The sequence below is a fragment of the Polyodon spathula genome, chromosome 44 (genome assembly GCF_017654505.1).
Source record: "Polyodon spathula isolate WHYD16114869_AA chromosome 44, ASM1765450v1, whole genome shotgun sequence".
Lineage (NCBI taxonomy): Eukaryota > Metazoa > Chordata > Actinopteri > Acipenseriformes > Polyodontidae > Polyodon > Polyodon spathula.
In genome coordinates, this window is record NC_054577.1 from 1,971,980 (window position 1) to 1,991,361 (window position 19,382).

The following is a 19,382-nucleotide window of genomic DNA, read 5'->3' on the forward strand; positions in this document are numbered from 1 at the left end:
AATAATAATAATAATAATATAATAAAACCGATTATATGTATTATTGTTGTTGTCAACAGGGGAAACCTTTTATGTATACATCTATGGTTTTAGATTAATACCAAAAATAATAATATAATAATAATAATAATAATAATAAATAATAATAATAATAATAATAATAATAATAATAATTAAACATTATTTTATATTGTTTATTTTATTAAAAATTTTTTAATACATTTATTATTATTTTTAATTATTTATTTGTTGCAAAAATACAAAATTTCTAATAAAGATTATTTTTTATTTTAATCTTTTTTGCGTTTGGTTGGCAGAACTTGGCAAAGTTAACTTTTTAGTTTCTTTATTTTTTTTTATTTTTTTTTTTTTTTTTTAGCATTCGTATTTGATGTCTTAGAGGGACGGCTCATCACGAAACTCGACACAAGAACTCGAAGCAAAAAAATAAAAAATAAAACACACAAGCCGAGTGCATCAAAGGCGATAGACATCTAAACTCTCCGAAATGGCTAAGGGAGCGAAGGGAGGCAAATTCAGCGTGGAGGAACTGTACGGGATATCTAACAACAAAAGACCCAAACCAGTCCCCGCCACGCTGCTCAAAACCAGCAAGACCCGTGACACCGGCAAGGGCGAGCTGACCAGAGAGATTCTGGAAGCGGCCCGCAAGCTGATGGACAAGCGGCAGACTCAGCGCTACCTCCGGGAGTGCGGGATCTCCCTGACCGAGGGTGTTGCGGAGAGCACCGGCATGCCGTACAGGTAACGTGCCCGCTGATCGGACACTGCGTAAAGCTTCTTTTTTTTTTATAACTAGAGAGAGAGAAAGGGAGAGAGGGAGATAGGGAGGGAGAGAGAAAGAGGGAGAGGGAGGGAGAGAGAGGAACTCCCTGTTAGCTGATGACACCGATGCCAGCCGCTCTCTCCCACCGCCCCTCGGAGTCTCTCCCTTCTCTCCTTATGTCTACTCGGTACTCTTTTCTTTATAGGTTCCCAATCTTGAGAGCATGAGGATCGGCGTCCAGGTATTGCTGCCCTCTCTTCTACGAGGGGAGAGGGAGAGAGAAAGAGAGAGGGAGGTAAGGGGGGAGGGAGAGAGGAGAGAGAGGGAGGTAAGGAGGGAGGGAGGGAGAGAGGGGCTATACACATTTTAAATACACAACTGTACCGGTGTACAGTACTCAGCGACTCACTGAACAGAAGATTATCGCATTCGGTTGGGTTGCACCATTCAAAATAGCTAACCATTGCAGAGCCCAGAGAGGCGCGGTTCAGCGTGTTTTAAAAAGCATGCAGACTGTATCGAGGGTTATCTACTCTACAGCATGGATTGTGGCTTCTGATATTTAAAAAAAAAAATAGTAATGCATAAATAAACAGTGTTTGTGTAGCTGCGTTTAAAACCATTTAAAACCATCGCAAAAACAAAATCAAAAGTTACAAGGAAGACTTCACCTTTTGATTTTAAGTACGTTTGAGGTGAGAATGGTTAGGTGAGGGTTCAGGACTGCACACAGGTTCGTACTCTTGGAGATTGGTATTATATTTTAACATCAAGTCATGGCCTACCCTTCCCCCTCTCCTCTCCTCCCCTCTCCCCTCAGGAAGCAATCTTCCGGGGGGGTTAGGGAGGAGTTCTGTTAGGAGGCGTTTTTAGGACCAGGGAGAAAGTAACATCGGAAAGGGTGAGGGTTCGGACTGCCACACTCCACTCTCGTAAAGGAAAGTTCAGGTCTCCAGAAGGAGAGGAGTGGTTGGATCCTTTCAGCACAGCAATAGAAGGAGACCACCTTAGGATCCCCTCTCATCTACTTTTTCTTCGTTTTTCTTTCCTAGTTCTGCTCCCAGGATCTGTCCTCTCCACTCCCCACTCTCCTCCATTTTCTCCACCTATCTTCCCCTCCTCTCCTCCTCTCCTCTCTCTCTCTCCCCTCCCCTCCCCTCTCCTCTCCCCCTCCTCTCCCTCCTCTCCTCTCCTCTCCCCCTCTCTCCCTCTCCTCTCCTCTCCTCTTCCTCTTCTCTCCTCTCCTCTCCTCTCCCTCTCTCTCCCTCCTCTCTCCTCTCCCCTGAGCTTCTCCCCCTCTCCTCTCTCCTCTCTCTCCTCTCCTCTCCCCCCTCTTCTCTCTCTCTCTCTCCTCTCTCTCCTCTCTCTCTCCTCCTCTCTCTCCTCTCCTCTCTCTCTCTCTCTCTCTTCTCTCCTCTCTCTCCTCTCCTCTCCCCCTCTCTCCTCTTCCTCTCCTCTCCCCCTCTCTCCCTCTCTCCTCTCCTCTCCTCTCCTCTCTCTCTTCCTCTCTTCTCCTCTTCCTCTCCTCTCCTCTCCTCTTCTCCCCTCTCTCCTCTCCTCTCCTCTCTTCCTCTCTCCTCTCCTCTCCTCTCTCCCCTCCCCCTCCTCTCGAGAAGTTCTCCTCTCCTCTCCTCTTCTCTCCTCTCCCCCTCTCTTCCTCTCCTCTCCTCTCCTCCCCCCTCTCTTCCTCTCCTCTCCTCAACCCCCCCAGGTATAATTCTAAGGCATGCGGGTGGGTTTTGTTTTCTTTTAATAGTCTTTCAATCATGTCTCTCTGTGATAAGCTTTACCCAGCTGAACCCCCGGCCCCAGAAATCAACCAATCGATCCGTATTCTTATATAGCGCCTTTCACCATATACCAAGCTGTGCTTGTATTCTTTCTAATACCAGCGGATGATAGTGCGCACTTTGTCTCAGCGCCGACCATCTGTATACAGTATACTATAGATCCGCAACAATACAGGATTCATCCTTGAACCGAAATTTGCTTCTCAAGTTGGGCAGCTATTTAAAGCAGCGGGAATGTGTGGCTATTTTAGCCAAAAGGGACGTTTCAGCGCAGTGTTGACAGGAGACCGCTGGGGTGGGGGCGGACAGACAGCCCCGCCAGGCGCTTTATAACGAGGCTGGTTCGCCGGACCGAGAGGCACAAACTCAGAGACATAACAAAACCAAAAAAAGATCGGGACTTTCGGAAGATTGCAAGTGAGGTTCCCACAGCAGCTAAGGAGAGCTAAGCGTTGCTTGGGAGAGCTGTGGTCAACTCATTTTAATTGTGTATATATCGAGATCTCTATAGGAGCGCGCAGGGCAACGAAGGAAAGTGTTATAGCGCTCGGGGGAGATGATGTACTCCAAAAACAACTGCGGTGATCTGTTCGGGAGCCCCCAGAGACGGGCGAGGGGGGCGGGCGGAGGTTTGGGAGCCAAGCGGAGGACGTCGTGTCAGCCCGCATCGGCGCAGCGAAGCTCCCCGCTCCCTCCTCGCTGCCCCGTCCTGCCCAGCGAGCAGAGGAGCCTGGAGGAGTTCCTGAGGCAGCACTGCCTGCCCCCGCCCCTCCACAGCGGCATAGCGCACAGGTACCGGGGAGAGGGGCAGAGACCGTCGGGGTCTGCCCAACCAGGGGAGAGGGGCTTATTGTGCTGCTGCACCCGCCGGGCTTTGAAACCGGGCAGGATCCGGACCGGACGGGGTTTTACTGTGCGCCGGGCTGCAGTGTGCTTTACTTAGCAAGAGATAACGAAAGTAAACAAGCGCTGGGCTGCAGTGTGGAAGGCAGAGGGTTTGAGGAGCTCAGTGGTTTGATAAAGAAAGCGCTGGGCTGCAGTGTGGAAGGCAGTGGGTTTGAGGAGCTCAGTGGTTAGAGAAAGCGCTGGGCTGCAGTGTGGAAGGCAGAGGGTTTGAGGAGCTCAGTGGTTAGATAAAGAAAGCGCTGGGCTGCAGTGTGGAAGGCAGTGGGGTTTGAGGAGCTCAGTGGTTAGATAAAGAAAGCGCTGGGCTGCAGTGTGGAAGGCAGTGGGTTTGAGTAGCTCAGTGGTTAGAGAAAGCGCTGGGCTGCAGTGTGGAAGGCAGTGGGTTTGAGGAGCTCAGTGGTTAGATAAAGAAAGCGCTGGGCTGCAGTGTGGAAGGCAGTGGGTTTGAGGAGCTCAGTGGTTAGATAAAGAAAGCGCTGGGCTGCAGTGTGGAAGGCAGTGGGTTTGAGGAGCTCAGTGGTTAGATCAAGAAAGCGCTGGGCTGCAGTGTGGAAGGCAGTGGGTTTGAGGAGCTCAGTGGTTAGATCAAGAAAGCGCTGGGCTGCAGTGTGGAAGGCAGTGGGTTTGAGGAGCTCAGTGGTTAGATAAAGAAAGCGCTGGGCTGCAGTGTGGAAGGCAGTGGGGAGTAGCTCAGTCCGGTACCAGGAGATTTCAAATCGGCTGGGCTGCAGTGTGGAAGGCAGTGAGCTCCATGGTTCTCCAAGTTAGGACACGAGTTAGCCACTGACTCCCTGTGTGTGTGTGACCCTGAGCGAGTCACTTCACCTCCTTGTGCTCCGTCCTTCAGATGTAAAACAAACGAGGTCCTATTGGAAGAGACTCTGCAGCAGCAGCGGTTGTTGATGATTTAGAGTTCACCCCCCTGGTCTCTCTGAGTCGCTCTGGATAAAAGCATCTGCTGAATGACTCATTATTATTATTAATATCGTTTGGTTAGGTCTCACTCCGCTTGATGTCACTCACACGTGTAACTGGCTCCCCCCGCGTTTAATATCACTGAGGGGAAACCCTAGGGTTAGATAGTTAGGATCTGTTCGCTTCTGAAAGCTTTTTTTCTGACGCATCAGGCAGCACAGTGTAGCATTTCGAGCACATGCCCGCAGTTTTTAATCATTTCGACTCTGTGTGGAAAGGAAGCCGGTGAAGCACGCAGTCAAACAGCAGGACCCGTGCAGTGCTGTACCGGGTAGACGGCCGCTGTAGCTTAGTGTGGCCCCCAGGGGGCGGTGCAGTGCTGGAAATAATACAACAATGCCCTTTGAAGAAAACAAACACGTGTGTGTGTGTGTGTGTGTGTGTGTGTGTGTGTGTGTGTGTGTGTGTGTGTGTGTGTGTGTGCAGTTCCCATCGTCTGGCACAGAAGGGGTTAATTTGTGCTGCTGTCTTTTGAAAGAAAGAGAAGAGGCGGAGAGAGAGAGAGAGAGAGAGAGAGAGAGAGAGAGAGAGAGAGAGGAGGGGGAGGGTGAAATATTGATGGCAAGGAGCGGTGTGCGTGTTAATCTGCGCGATTGCAGACAGCAGCGTGTGTTCGTGTGCGTGTATGAGGGCGTGAAGCTGGGAAGAGCAGCCAGATTTACTTCAGCACACGGTATAACACAGCATCGGTGCACGACAGCACTGCGCGGTGTAACAGGGACTTCCATGCATTGGAGACAGATCGACGTGTTGTGTTTTTCTTCTTAATGCAACAAGGCTTTTGGAACATCGGGGCTGCCTTATACATATTATATATAATATGTCTATTGTTTGTTTTGTGTGAGATTTCTAACAGAAAATCTAACGGCGGCTATTGCAAAATTATTAATTTATTTATTTAGAAACGACTGCAGCAGCAGTAGGAATAAATAAATAAATAAATAAATCTCATCACGCTGCCACCCAATCCGATCCAACCGGGCTGATCCGAGAACAGATGAGGGCGGGCGGGCTAAGCAAAGCGGCACGGCGCGTCTAATGTAACAGATACACACCTGGACGCGGATACATGCAAGTCTACTCAAAGCAAGACACCGGTTGCAGCCGCCGCCGCTGCCGCCCTCGCCCAGCTAAGCCCCTCGATTCGGTCTGCAGCCTCTCCCTCCCTCCTCGCCACACACAGCACGACGATGCAGGTCTCGATGGCTTGCACGGAGCACAACCTCAAAAGCCGCATCAGCGACGATCGCTTATGCGGGGTGCGTTCGTCCTCTTCCGCGGCGGCCGGGGGCAGTTGCCCCAGCGGCGGGCAACTGGGCAACGGGAGCGGGCATTACCATCACCCGCAAGTCAAAGTGCGGCCGGCGGTGTCGGTGGCCGTGCCGATTCGAAATGGGTACCATGGTATCGCCCAGTTGCCGATTTTCTTGAAAGAGACGACCGGCCGCCTCACTGGAATGAAATACAGGTAGGTGCGGGGTGTGGGTTATGCGGGGTGGTAATAATACCGTGCGGGGTGTTAATAATACTGTGCGGGGTTATTACATTCCTCCGCACAAAGGCGATATATTCTGTCTTGACAGCTCAGTGCACAGCTAGACTCGCTGACAACGCAACACACCCCTCGATTCAACCTGCATAGAAACGCTTTGAGAAAAAAAAACCAAAAAAAAAAAAACGCAACATCCTACTGGTGTGAGTCTTCTGGACGAGACGTAAAACAAACGAGGTCCTATTGGAAGAGACTCTGCAGCAGCAGCAGCGGTTGTTGATGATGCAGAGTTCACCCCCCCCCCCACCCCCCCCCCCCCCCCCCCCCCCCCCTGGTCTCTGTGTAAATCGCTGTGGATACAAGCCTTCCCTGAACGATTCATTCGTTATATTGCGCGTTTAGAGCGATTCTCTCACTGCAGTGATTTGTCAGTTTAACGCTGAGGGTTTGAATACTTTAATAGCAGCAAGCAATACGACAAAGGGTATTGCATGAGTACATTCGGACCTCTCTGTGCTTTACAATGCTTCCCTGTGCTTTACCAGACCTCTCTGTGCTTTGCAATGCTTCCCTGTGCTTTACCAGACCTCTCTGTGCTTTGCAATGCTTCCCTGTGCTTTACCAGACCTCTCTGTGCTTTACAATGCTTCCCTATGCTTTACCAGACCTCTCTGTGCTTTGCAATGCTTCCCTATGCTTTACCATACCTCTCTGTGCTTTACAATGCTTCCCTATGCTTTACCAGACCTCTCTGTGCTTTACAATGCTTCCCTATGCTTTACCAGACCTCTCTGTGCTTTACAATGCTTCCCTATGCTTTACCAGACCTCTCTGTGCTTTACAATGCTTCCCTATGCTTTACCCTCTCTGTGCTTTGCAATGCTTCAGGGAAACGCAAGGTGATTTAAGAACACGCAAACGTATGGAAGCGCAGGGACAAGAAATCGGTCTTGTCTGAGCGAGACCACGGAAATTGTTACGAAGGGGGGAAACCCCTCCCCACTTTTACTGTGCTTTACAATGCTGTCCCTGTGCTTTACCAGACCTCTCTGTGCTTTACAATGCTTCCCTATGCTTTACCAGACCTCTCTGTGCTTTACAATGCTTCCCTATGCTTTACCAGACCTCTCTGTGCTTTACAATGCTTCCCTATGCTTTACCAGACCTCTCTGTGCTTTACAATGCTTCCCTATGCTTTACCAGACCTCTCTGTGCTTTACAATGCTTCCCTATGCTTTACCAGACCTCTCTGTGCTTTGCAATGCTTCCCTATGCTTTACCAGACCTCTCTGTGCTTTACAATGCTTCCCTATCCTTTACCACACTCTTACTAATATAAGGTCGAACCGACACGAAAGGGTATTCCCTTTGAGCACTTGGCTGTGCTTTTACTAAGGGAAACTTTTATAGAAGAAACTGTGAAGCACAGAGAGGTATGATATTTTTTTTTTTTTTTTAAATGGCAAATCACTGTAAAGGCAGAGTATAACCACGGAGACAGGGCACTGGACAGCTGTGAAACGACAGTGTGCTCTTGTAAGAACGCCACTGCAATGCCACTACTGCGGTCTGCTATACCTACTCACAGCAGAGTTACGACGAGGGGGCTGACAGTATTCCAGTCAGTAGAGAATTGTTTTCTGCTGTGTCTTGTTTTTGTATCTGTGCCGCTGTTGATGTGACAGCTCAAGGGCATCAGGTGTCTGACGCTCTCCTCCTTGTGTGGTGTACGGGTAGAAATCTGGAAAGCATCCTCTTTGAGGTGATTGAGGGGAGGAAGCTGGGCGTGAGGCTGGCAGCCTCGGCGATGCACAAACCAGCCTCGCTTAGCGAAGCAAACCTGCTTCAAAGAAAAATAGCAGAACAAAGGAGAAGCTTTGGAACAAGAGAAGGGCGTCACCGTGCTGTCACTCTGCTTTACCGCGCTGTCACTCTGCTTTACCGCGCTGTCACTGCGCTTTACCGCGCTGTCACTTTACCGCGCTGTCACTCTGCTTTACCGCGCTGTCACTGTGCTTTACCGCGCTGTCACTGTGCTTTACCGCACTTTACCGCGCTGTCACTGTGCTTTACCGCGCTGTCACTGTGCGTTACCGCGCTGTCACTGTGCTTTACCGCGCTGTCACTGTGCGTTACCGCGCTGTCACTGTGCGTTACCGCGCTGTCACTGTGCTTTACCGTGCTGTCACTGTGCGTTACCGTGCTGTCACTGCGCTTTACCGCGCTGTCACTGTGCGTTACCGCGCTGTCACTGTGCTTTACCGCGCTGTCACTGTGCGTTAGCCGACGCGCAGTGGATTACGATTTTTAATTGGCGCGAGCAATTGATGAGCGACAGTGACACGAAATTGTGGCGCGCCAGACAGTGACACGAAATATTTGGCGCTGACAGTGACACGACGCACTTTACCGCGCTGTCACTGTGCTTTACCGCGCTGTCACTGTGCTTTACCGCGCTGTCACTGTGCTTTACCGCGCTGTCACTGTGCTTTACCGCGCTGTCACTGTGCTTTACCGCGCTGTCACTGTGCTTTACCGCGCTGTCACTGTGCTTTACCGTGCTGTCACTGTGCTTTACCGCGCTGTCACTGTGCTTTACCGTGCTGTCACTGTGCTTTACCGCGCTGTCACTGTGCTTTACCGTGCTGTCACTGTGCTTTACCGCTGTCACTGTGCTTTACCGTGCTGTCACTCTGCTTTACCGCGCTGTCACTCTGCTTTACCGTGCTGTCACTGTGCTTTACCGCGCTGTCACTCTGCTTTACCGCACTTTACCGCGCTGTCACTGTGCTTTACCGCGCTGTCACTGTGCTTTACCGCGCTGTCACTGTGCTTTACCGCACTTTACCGCGCTGTCACTGTGCGTTACCGTGCTGTCACTGTGCTTTACCGCGCTGTCACTGTGCTTTACCGCGCTGTCACTGTGCTTTACCGCGCTGCACTGTGCTGTCACTCTGCTTTACCGCACTTTACCGCGCTGTCACTGTGCTTTACCGCGCTGTCACTGTGCTTTACCGCGCTGTCACTCTGCTTTACCGTGCTGTCACTGTGCGTTACCGTGCTGTCACTGCGCTTTACCGCGCTGTCACTGTGCGTTACCGCGCTGTCACTCTGCTTTACCGCGCTGTCACTGTGCTTTACCGCGCTGTCACTGTGCGTTACCGCGCTGTCACTGTGCTTTACCGTGCTGTCACTGTGCTGTCATTACCTTTACCGCTGTCACTGTGCGTTACCGTGCTGTCACTGTGCTTTACCGCGCTGTCACTGTGCGTTACCGTGCTGTCACTGTGCTTTACCGTGCTGTCACTGTGCTTTACCGCGCTGTCACTGTGCTTTACCGCGCTGTCACTGTGCTTTACCGCGCTGTCACTGTGCTTTACCGTGCTGTCACTGTGCTTTACCGTGCTGTCACTGTGCTTTACCGCGCTGTCACTGTGCTTTACCGTGCTGTCACTGTGCTTTACCGTGCTGTCACTGTGCTTTACCGTGCTGTCACTGTGCTTTACCGCGCTGTCACTGTGCTTTACCGTGCTGTCACTGTGCTTTACCGTGCTGTCACTGTGCTTTACCGTGCTGTCACTGTGCTTTACCGCGCTGTCACTCTGCTTTACCGCGCTGTCACTGTGCTTTACCGTGCTGTCACTGTGCTTTACCGTGCTGTCACTGTGCTTTACCGTGCTGTCACTGTGCTTTACCGTGCTGTCACTCTGCTTTACCGCGCTGTCACTGTGCTTTTGCATTTGTGCGCGGAAAGTACAGAAATTCTTGGTGCCGCGACAGCAGTGACAGCAATTGGGCGCGACAGTGACAACGAAAACAAGTGCGACGCAATATCAGTGTGAAACGAAACGCAAAACGTTACTTGGTAAATTTTCCCATTTAAAAGAACCCAGTAGGATCACTTTGACCAAAACGACGTTTCACAAGTGTGTGTGTGTGTGTGTGTGTGTGTGTGTGTCAGTGTGTCCAGTGTGTGTGTGTGTGTTGTGTGTTTGTGTGTCTCAGTCAGGTGTAATCTCTCTCTCTCCTCTCTCTCTCTCACTCTCTCTCTCTCTCCTCTCTCTCTCTCCTCTCTCTCCTGTCTCTCTCTTCGCAGTGTGTTTCTATTTTCTATGTCGCCGCGCTTCGTCTGCATTGTTTCTCTCAATGTAAAAAGGGTAGCTTGTGAAAGCTGCTGCTCACGGGAAACCTGTTTCCTCTCTCTCTCTCTCTCTCTCTCTCTCTCCTCTCTCTCTCTCTCTCTCTCTCACTCCCCCTCTCTCTCCCTCTCTCTCTCTCTCTCTCTCTCTCGCTCTCTCCTCTCTCTCCCCCCTCTCCCCCTCTCTCTCTCTCTCTCTCTCCCTCTCTCTCTCCTCTCTCTCCTCCCTCCCCTCCCCCCCCCTCTCTCTCTCTCTCTCTCTCTCGGTTTCAGAAATCTGGGGAAGTCTGGACTCCGGGTCTCCTGTGTGGGTTTAGGTGAGTCTTTCAATCACCAGGAACGTCATTAGAAACATTTCCCATAGGAAATTACCAGACCTCTCTGTGCTTCACAATGCTTCCCTATGCTTTACCACACCTCTCTGTGCTTTACAATGCTTCCCTATGCTTTAGCAGACCTCTCTGTGCTTTACAATGCTTCCCTATGCTTTGCCACACCTCTCTGTGCTTTACAATGCTTCCCTATGCTTTACCAGACCTCTCTGTGCTTTACAATGCTTCCCTGTGCTTTACCAGACCTCTCTGTGTTTTACAATGCTTCCCTATGCTTTACCAGACCTCCCTGTGCTTTACAATGCTTCCCTATGCTTTACCAGACCTCTCTGTGCTTTACAATGCTTCCCTATGCTTTACCAGACCTCTCTGTGCTTTACAATGCTTCCCTATGCTTTACCAGACCTCTCTGTGCTTTACACATATTGAAGTGTTTTAGTAAATCTGCACACCACTGTATAGCCAGGAAGACAAGTCCTGCAGATAGATACACAGAGAGAGATCGTCAGATAGACAGACAAACTGACAGATACCCTAATGCCTGTTTTCTCTGTATGGATGCATTGATTAACATGATCCCTCTATTTCAGGAACATGGGTAACGTTTGGATCTCAGATCAGCGATGAGGTGAGCAGTGACTGGGCTGACCTGCGAGAAAATACAGCCAGGCAGTCCACAGTGCAGCTTTGAACCCAGACCTACACACCCACACCTACACACGCTACACCCACACCTACACACGCTACACACACACCTACACACGCCACACACACACACACCTACACACGCTACACACACACCTACACACACCACACACACACCTACACACACCACACACACACCTACACACGCCACACACACACACACCTACACACGCTACACACACACCTACATGTGACTATGGATGTGTTGCGGGTGTGTGTCGTGGATGTGTGCGATGTGTGTGTGCTGTGACACACACACACCTACACACACACACACAAACTTGTGTCGGATGTGGGGTGTGGTTTGGCACAACCCTCCTCTCCGACACGCTGCGCCTCTCGGACACTTCGACGCTGCGCTGTCTGTTAGCCTGGCTGGACCTCCCCTTCAACCCCTCCCCTTGTCGCTCTGCAGACCGCGGAGAGCCTGGTGACGCTCGCGTACGAGAGCGGAGTGAATCTGTTCGACACGGCCGAGGTCTACGCGTCAGGGAAGTAAGTCGCCTCCTCTTCTACCTGCAGTATGATCAGAGCTCTGGTTTCCAGTGCACCAACCCCCCCAGAGAAACGCTGTGTGACTCTCCCAGCTACCGTCGCTCGCTTCAGATCAACTCTCAAGACCCGCCTGTTCTCTCTCCCTACCCATGCTCTTTGTATTCATACCTTCTTTTTTTTTTAAATCTTGTACTCATGTTCTAGACTTTTCACATGCCGGCCTTGTATTAAATCTGCCATGCCTTGTATTTCACTGTGTAATGTAGCGTTGCTTTTCATTGTAGTAAATGGATGATGTATTTATGTATTTATTCATTTTTTACAAAGCTATTGCAGGGCAACTACTTTTCAAACGCTGCACAGAGTTTAAATAAATAAATAAATAAAGGTTAATTGTTTAATAAAATATTTTAAAAAAATGGTCCCCAGGGAGAGCCGCGGTAAAGTTGTTTATGCTGCCATCTGCTGGTCGGTCTTTAACAGGGGGAATGGACCGATTTTTAAATTATTTTAAAATAAATATAATATAAAAATAAATTGAATAATGTTTTGCTGCAATAAGCCTTAGATACTAAAGAGAGTAGAGGTTGTAAAGCAGGGGTAACGATTGAATGAAACCGATCACGTTATTAGATACTGAAGCTTTGTTTTTTTTTTCCCTACAGAGCAGAAATTGTTACCTGGGAATACATACTTAAGCACCTGAAAGGATGGAGGAAGAAAGGATGGAGGTATTCTTATTATTATTATTATTATTATTATTATTTATTTTACAGACCCCTTTACCCCAGGAGACTCACACAGGTGTCACAGGGCAGCGCAGGGTTACAATGCAAGCTTCATATTGAAACACAGTGTAGTTTGCAAATTTAACATTCATAAACACAGAACTGGGATGCTGGGTTCTAATAACACTGCTAGAATATGAACTGGGATGCTGTGTATAATAATAACACTGCTAGAATATGAACTGGGATGCTGTGTAGAATAATAACACTGCTAGAATAATATGAACTGGGATGCCGTGTATAATAATAACACTGCTAGAATATGAACTGGGATGCCGTGTATAATAATAACACTGCTAGAATATGAACTGGGATGCCGTGTATAATAATAACACTGCTAGAATATGAACTGGGATGCCGTGTATAATAATAACACTGCTAGAATATGAACTGGGATGCCGTGTATAATAATAACACTGCTAGAATATGAACTGGGATGCCGTGTATAATAATAACACTGCTAGAATACAATATGAACTAGGATGCTGTGTATAATAATAACACTGCTAGAATATGAACTGGGATGCCGTGTATAATAATAACACTGCTAGAATATGAACTGGGATGCTGTGTATAATAATAACACTGCTAGAATATGAACTGGGATGCTGTGTATTATAATAACACTGCTAGAATACAATATGAACTGGGATGCCGTGTATAATAATAACACTGCTAGAATATGAACTGGGATGCCGTGTATAATAATAACACTGCTAGAATATGAACTGGGATGCTGTGTATAATAATAACACTGCTAGAATATGAACTGGGATGCTGTGTATAATAATAACACTGCTAGAATATGAACTGGGATGCTGTGTATAATAATAACACTGAATAGAATATGAACTGGGATGCTGTGTATAATAATAACACTGCTAGAATATGAACTGGGATGCCGTGTATTATAATAACACTGCTAGAATATGAACTGGGATGCTGTGTATAATAATAACACTGCTAGAATATGAACTGGGATGCCGTGTATAATAATAACACTGCTAGAATATGAACTGGGATGCCGTGTATAATAATAACGCTGCTAGAATATGAACTGGGATGCTGTGTATAATAATAACACTGCTAGAATATGAACTGGGATGCTGTGTATAATAATAACACTGCTAGAATATGAACTGGGATGCTGTGTATAATAATAACACTGCTAGAATATGAACTGGGATGCCGTGTATAATAATAACACTGCTAGAATATGAACTGGGATGCAGCCAGATAGGATTACAGACAGTTGTATCTACAGTGCAGTATATTGAGAGCAAACCTGCCCAGCGCTGTTTGTAACTGAGGCCTCTGTTTTTCTCCTCTGCTCAGGAGATCCAGTTTTGTCGTCACCACGAAGATTTACTGGGGAGGACAGTGAGTCAAACCACAGGGTCTGACCCATCCCAAACCACAGGGTCTGACCCATCCCAAACCACAGGGTCTGACCATCCCAAACCACAGGGTCTGACCCATCCCAAACCACAGGGTCTGACCCATCCCAAACCACAGGGTCTGACCCATCCCAAACCACAGGGTCTAACCCATCCCAAACCACAGGGTCTACCATCCCAAACCACAGGGTCTACCATCCCAAACCACAGGGTCTGACCATCCCAAACCACAGGGTCTGACCATCCCAAACCACAGGGTCTGACCCATCCCAAACCACAGGGTCTGACCATCCCAAACCACAGGGTCTACCATCCCAAACCACAGGGTCTGACCATCCCAAACCACAGGGTCTACCATCCCAAACCACAGGGTCTGACCATCCCAAACCACAGGGTCTACCATCCCAAACCACAGGGTCTGACCCATCCCAAACCACAGGGTCTACCATCCCAAACCACAGGGTCTGACCCATCCCAAACCACAGGGTCTACCATCCCAAACCACAGGGTCTGACCCATCCCAAACCACAGGGTCTACCATCCCAAACCACAGGGTCTACCATCCCAAACCACAGGGTCTACCATCCCAAACCACAGGGTCTACCATCCCAAACCACAGGGTCTGACCCATCCCAGTCCACAGGGTCTGACCCATCCCAAACCACAGGGTCTATCATCCCAAACCACAGGGTCTGACCCATCCCAGTCCACAAGTATGTGTGGTGTGTGTTTCAGGTGTGTGGTGTGTGTTTCTCAGGTGTGTGGTATGTTTCAGGTGTGTTTCTCAGGTGTATAATTGAAGGTGAATAATCCAGACCTGACTTGTCTTTCAGGGCTGAGACTGAGAGAGGCCTGTCTAGGAAGCACATTATCGAAGGTACAGTCGAACCGTCAGTCAGCGAGAGTGTGAACCCTGACGGCATTCCCTACCCGAGTCACATTCCCTACCCTAGTCACATTCCCTACCTTAGTCGCATTCTTCTCCCATCCATTTCCTCAACTTTCCCAATTCTTTTCCCCAGTGCTTTCAGTGTCACTCTCTCTCCACATCTCCCTCAGTGTGACTCTCTCTCTCTCTCCACACATCTCCCTCAGTGTGACTCTCTCTCTCTCCACACATCTCCCTCAGTGTGACTCTCTCTCTCTCCACACATCTCCCTCAGTGTGACTCTCTCTCTCTCTCTCCACACATCTCCCTCAGTGTGACTCTCTCTCTCTCTCCACACATCTCCCTCAGTGTGACTCTCTCTCTCTCTCTCCACACATCTCCCTCGGTGTGACTCTCTCTCTCTCCACACATCTCCCTCGGTGTGACTCTCTCCGCTCCTGCCTCGGTGTTAACACTGCCCCCTTGTGTTCAGGTCTGAGGGGCTCCCTGGACAGGCTGCAGCTGGAGTATGTGGACCTCGTGTTTGCAAACAAAACAGACGCCAACTGCCCCATGGAAGGTAAAACAGAGACGACTAGACAGAGTTCACACCAACTGTCTTTGTGTATATGTCTCTGTGTGTGTGTGTGTGTGTGTCTCTGTTGTGTCTGTACGTGTTTGGGACACAAAAACCAGAATATGCACAACGTTTCACAGTAGTCACATCTTCGGGACACCTAAAGACAGAGACTGTGTTTTTGTCTCTGTGTTGCAGGGCTGGTTCACAGTGTCAAGCCCTGTGTTTCTGTCTCTGTGTTGCAGGGCTGGTTCACAGTGTAAAGCCCTGTGTTTCTGTCTCTGTGTTGCAGGGCTGGTTCACAGTGTAAAGCCCTGTGTTTTTGTCTCTGTGTTGCAGGGCTGGTTCACAGTGTAAAGCCCTGTGTTTCTGTCTCTGTGTTGCAGGACTGGTTTACAGTGTAAAGCCCTGTGTTTTTGTCTCTGTGTTGCAGAGGTGGTCCGCGCCATGACGTTCGTTATCGATCATGGAATGGCAATGTACTGGGGGACGTCCCGCTGGAGCGCAATGGAGATCATGGTGAGGAGAGCCTGCCTTGAAAAGGGGGATCATGGGATTCCCGGTGCGCTGGGACACCCCGTTATGCATATGTCTTCAGGTCTCAGTGCTGCTGTCAGTTGCTAACTGAGTGCATTTCTCTCCTCCCGCCACTAGGAGGCGTACTCCGTGGCACGGCAGTTCAATCTGATCCCCCCGGTTTGCGAGCAGGCCGAGTACAACCTGTTCCAGCGGGACAAGGTGGAGGTGCAGCTCCCCGAACTCTTCCACAAGATCGGTGAGTCAAGGGCCCGTCCGAGCTCAGGGGCCACGAGGCAACGTGCAGAACCCACTGCAATCACAGTGTGACTGTGCACTCCATACCCACTGCAATCACAGTGTGACTGTGCACTCCATACCCACTGCAATCACAGTGTGACTGTGCACTGCATACCCACTGCAATCACAGTGTGACTGTGCACTGCATACCCACTGCAATCACAGTGTGACTGTGCACTCCATACCCACTGCAATCACAGTGTGACTGTGCACTCCATACCCACTGCAATCACAGTGTGACTGTGCACTGCATACCCACTGCAATCACAGTGTGACTGTGCACTCCATACCCACTGCAATCACAGTGTGACTGTGCACTGCATACCCACTGCAATCACAGTGTGACTGTGCACTCCATACCCACTGCAATTGTAATTATTATTCTGTCATTTTGCAGGCGCTTTTATCCAAAGCGACTCAGAGAGACTAGGGGGGTGAACTCTGCATCATTAACAACTGCTGCTGCTGCAGAGTCTCTTCCAATAGGACCTCGTAGAGCTGAAGAGTCTATCCATAGGACTCGTTTGTTTACCTCTGTAGACTTACCTGACTCGTGGTCCACAACAATGACTCGCTGCAGGGTCACACACAAACACACACACACACACACACACACACACACACAGGGAGTGTCAGTGAGAGCTGGGATTTGAACCTCTGTGCTTCTTAAAGGCAATTCTGAGTGTCTGCACCCCTCCTAGTGCTCTCTGTGCTCCCATTGCAAATGAATAAAACTGTCTGTCTGTGTGTCTGCCAGGGGTGGGCACGATGACCTGGTCCCCCCTAGCATGTGGCCTCATCTCGGGGAAGTACTGCGAGAGGATCCCTGACTCTTCCAGAGCTGCTCTGAAGGTAGGAGAGCTGGTCGATCGGACAGCCGCGTCGGTCGCATTGCCCTTTGGAAAAGCTCCCCACAGCGAAGGCATTGCAGAGTGTAGTCAAGCACTGTGACAGCACGGGAAAGCACTCTACGAGCTAGTCAGTCACACACTCGCTCCCGAGTGTGTGAGTGTGTGTGTGTGTGTGTGATGCGCGACGGTGTCACTCACTCTCCAGACTATAGAACCCCCGCTTCGTCCCTGGTGTTTGGTCGTCATGTACATGTTGTGTGACCTGACCCCCCCCCCCCCCCCCCCCCCCCGCTCTCTCTCTCTCCTCTCTCTCTCTCAGCTCCCTCTCTCCCTCCTCTCACTCTCTCTCTCTCTCATTCTCTCTCTCTCCAGGGCTACCAGTGGCTGAAAGAGAAGGTGGGGAGTGAGGAAGGCCAACGCCAGCAAGCGAAGATTAAAGAGCTCCACCTGCTGGCTGATAGAATGAACTGCACCATCGCCCAGCTAGCCATTGGTAATTGGTACCACTGCTTTTAATATATATATATATATTACTGTCAGTTTAATCATGAAATCTCTACTATTAATAAAGTAGACTTAAACCTGCTGAATAATGTTCCCTTGTTATCATATTGAATTGCACCCCCTCTATATAGAATGAACTCCCTCAGCTTCATAGAGTCCAGTGAAAGCTGCTGAATAATGTTCCCTTGTTAACATATTGAATTGCACCCCCTCTATATAGAATGAACTCCCTCAGCTTCATAGAGTCCAGTGAAAGCTGCTGAATAATGTTCCCTTGTTAACATATTGAATTGCACCCCCTCTATATAGAATGAACTCCCTCAGCTTCATAGAGTCCAGTGAAAGCTGCTGAATAATGTTCCCTTGTTAACACATTGAATTGCACGCCCAAGCGCGGTCGTTGAAACAGCAACATTGGGATGTGAATGTTTTTTTTTTGGACTGTTGCTTTAATTTCTTTTTTTTCTGTAAAACTTTACATGTGTGCGTTGAGACAAGACATAATGACAATATAGACGCCAACCAAAACCGAGATCGATCCCAAACCAAACCCCAACCAAACCGAGATCGACATCTAACGTCACCCAAGACACAGGACAACATTGTGCGTTTCGCCCAAAGACGCAAAAGGGACGGTGGGGGGGGCAGGCGCGGGGGTCGGTACCACGGAACGCGTCATCTCCCCCACGTCGAAGGAAAAGACAGAGAGCCCCACAGGTGCAGATCGTCGAACCTGGAGTTGGACCGCAGGTATGTCAATGCATGGGTAAGTCAGGGCAAGTCCCTCGGGAGTCATTATTATTATTATTATTATTATTATTATCATTATTAATATTATTATTGATTCAGCAGACGCTTTTATCCAGAGCGACTCACAGAGACCAGGGAGGGTGAACTCTGCATCATCAACAACCGCTGCTGCTGCTGCAGAGTCACTTCCAATAGCGAGGAGCAACTGGCTGCAACGAAATGTAGACTTCCGTGGCACTGTGTTACCTCCAAGTACTCACACTCGCTCAGGTCTCACACACACACACACACACACACACACACACACACACACACACACACACACACACACACGCACACACACACACACACACACACGGGTCAGTTAATAAAGCAGTTGTCTTTTACAGTAGCAGAACGATGCGCTAACTCTCTCCTCTCTTTAGGTCTTGGGGCACATGAACCCCCAAACTGTGAGCGAAATCGACGGCATTCTGGGGAACAAGCCCCAGGCCAAGAAGGAACCCCGGGCGTGAGGAGAGAGGGAGAGAGGGAGGGAGGGATTTCCTCTCTGCTTTCGTCTACGCCAGGGGTAGGCACGCCTGGTCCTGCAGTGCCCCACCCCTTATTGATTAATTGATTGGCTTAATTGATCAGAATTGCCTTGTGTTGAAGAGATATTTACAAAGCCTGCAGGATTGTGGCTGTCTAGGACCAGGGCTGCCTGCCCCTCTAGATAAGTACAGCCTGCCCTGATCTAAGTTGTTCAACATATCGCTGCTGTAATAATAATAATAATAATAATAATAATAATAATAATATATTTAAGATTATGAAACGTAAGACGATGACGCCGGAAGAAAGTCAGGAGCGAAGAAAGGTATGTGGGTTCCATCACCCTTTTTCGACGGATGAGAGACGCCTTTTCTTTCCATCCTTCACTTCCACTGGAGCATTTGGAATATCTCCGTGCCAGGGCTGTCTTATTTTCAGCCAGTCAGCTTCTCTTAAAAGCTGGCATGGTCACGGCTGGCCAATGGGGCGGAGGCATGCCCCTCCCCCACCCCTAGGGACAGTCAAAGTCAGTCTGGAAGGCTGGAAGTACAGTGAAGAAATATAACATTTCAAACTCAGCACTGTGGTTGGACTATTCAGAGTGGGCGGGGCTGGATTTGCAACCTGTGGCTCGTGATTGGATCTGCTGGCTTGGAAGGCTGACTCTATATACAGTA

At 49.3% G+C, this 19,382-nt stretch overlaps 1 protein-coding gene across 1 annotated transcript; it reads left to right on the forward strand.

Annotated features, from left to right (window-relative positions):
* Positions 1 to 414: 414 nt before the first annotated feature.
* On the forward strand, positions 415 to 18,876 carry LOC121305658 (voltage-gated potassium channel subunit beta-2-like). The gene is given in 14 exon segments (XM_041237352.1): positions 415 to 765; positions 10,362 to 10,405; positions 11,011 to 11,048; positions 11,541 to 11,620; positions 12,286 to 12,351; positions 13,744 to 13,788; positions 14,639 to 14,682; positions 15,167 to 15,253; positions 15,684 to 15,769; positions 15,905 to 16,025; positions 16,824 to 16,918; positions 17,290 to 17,417; positions 18,117 to 18,171; positions 18,564 to 18,876. Coding segments are annotated over 14 exon segments (1,269 nt in total). The 5' UTR covers positions 415 to 508; the 3' UTR covers positions 18,687 to 18,876.
* The last annotated feature ends 506 nt before the right edge of the window (positions 18,877 to 19,382 follow it).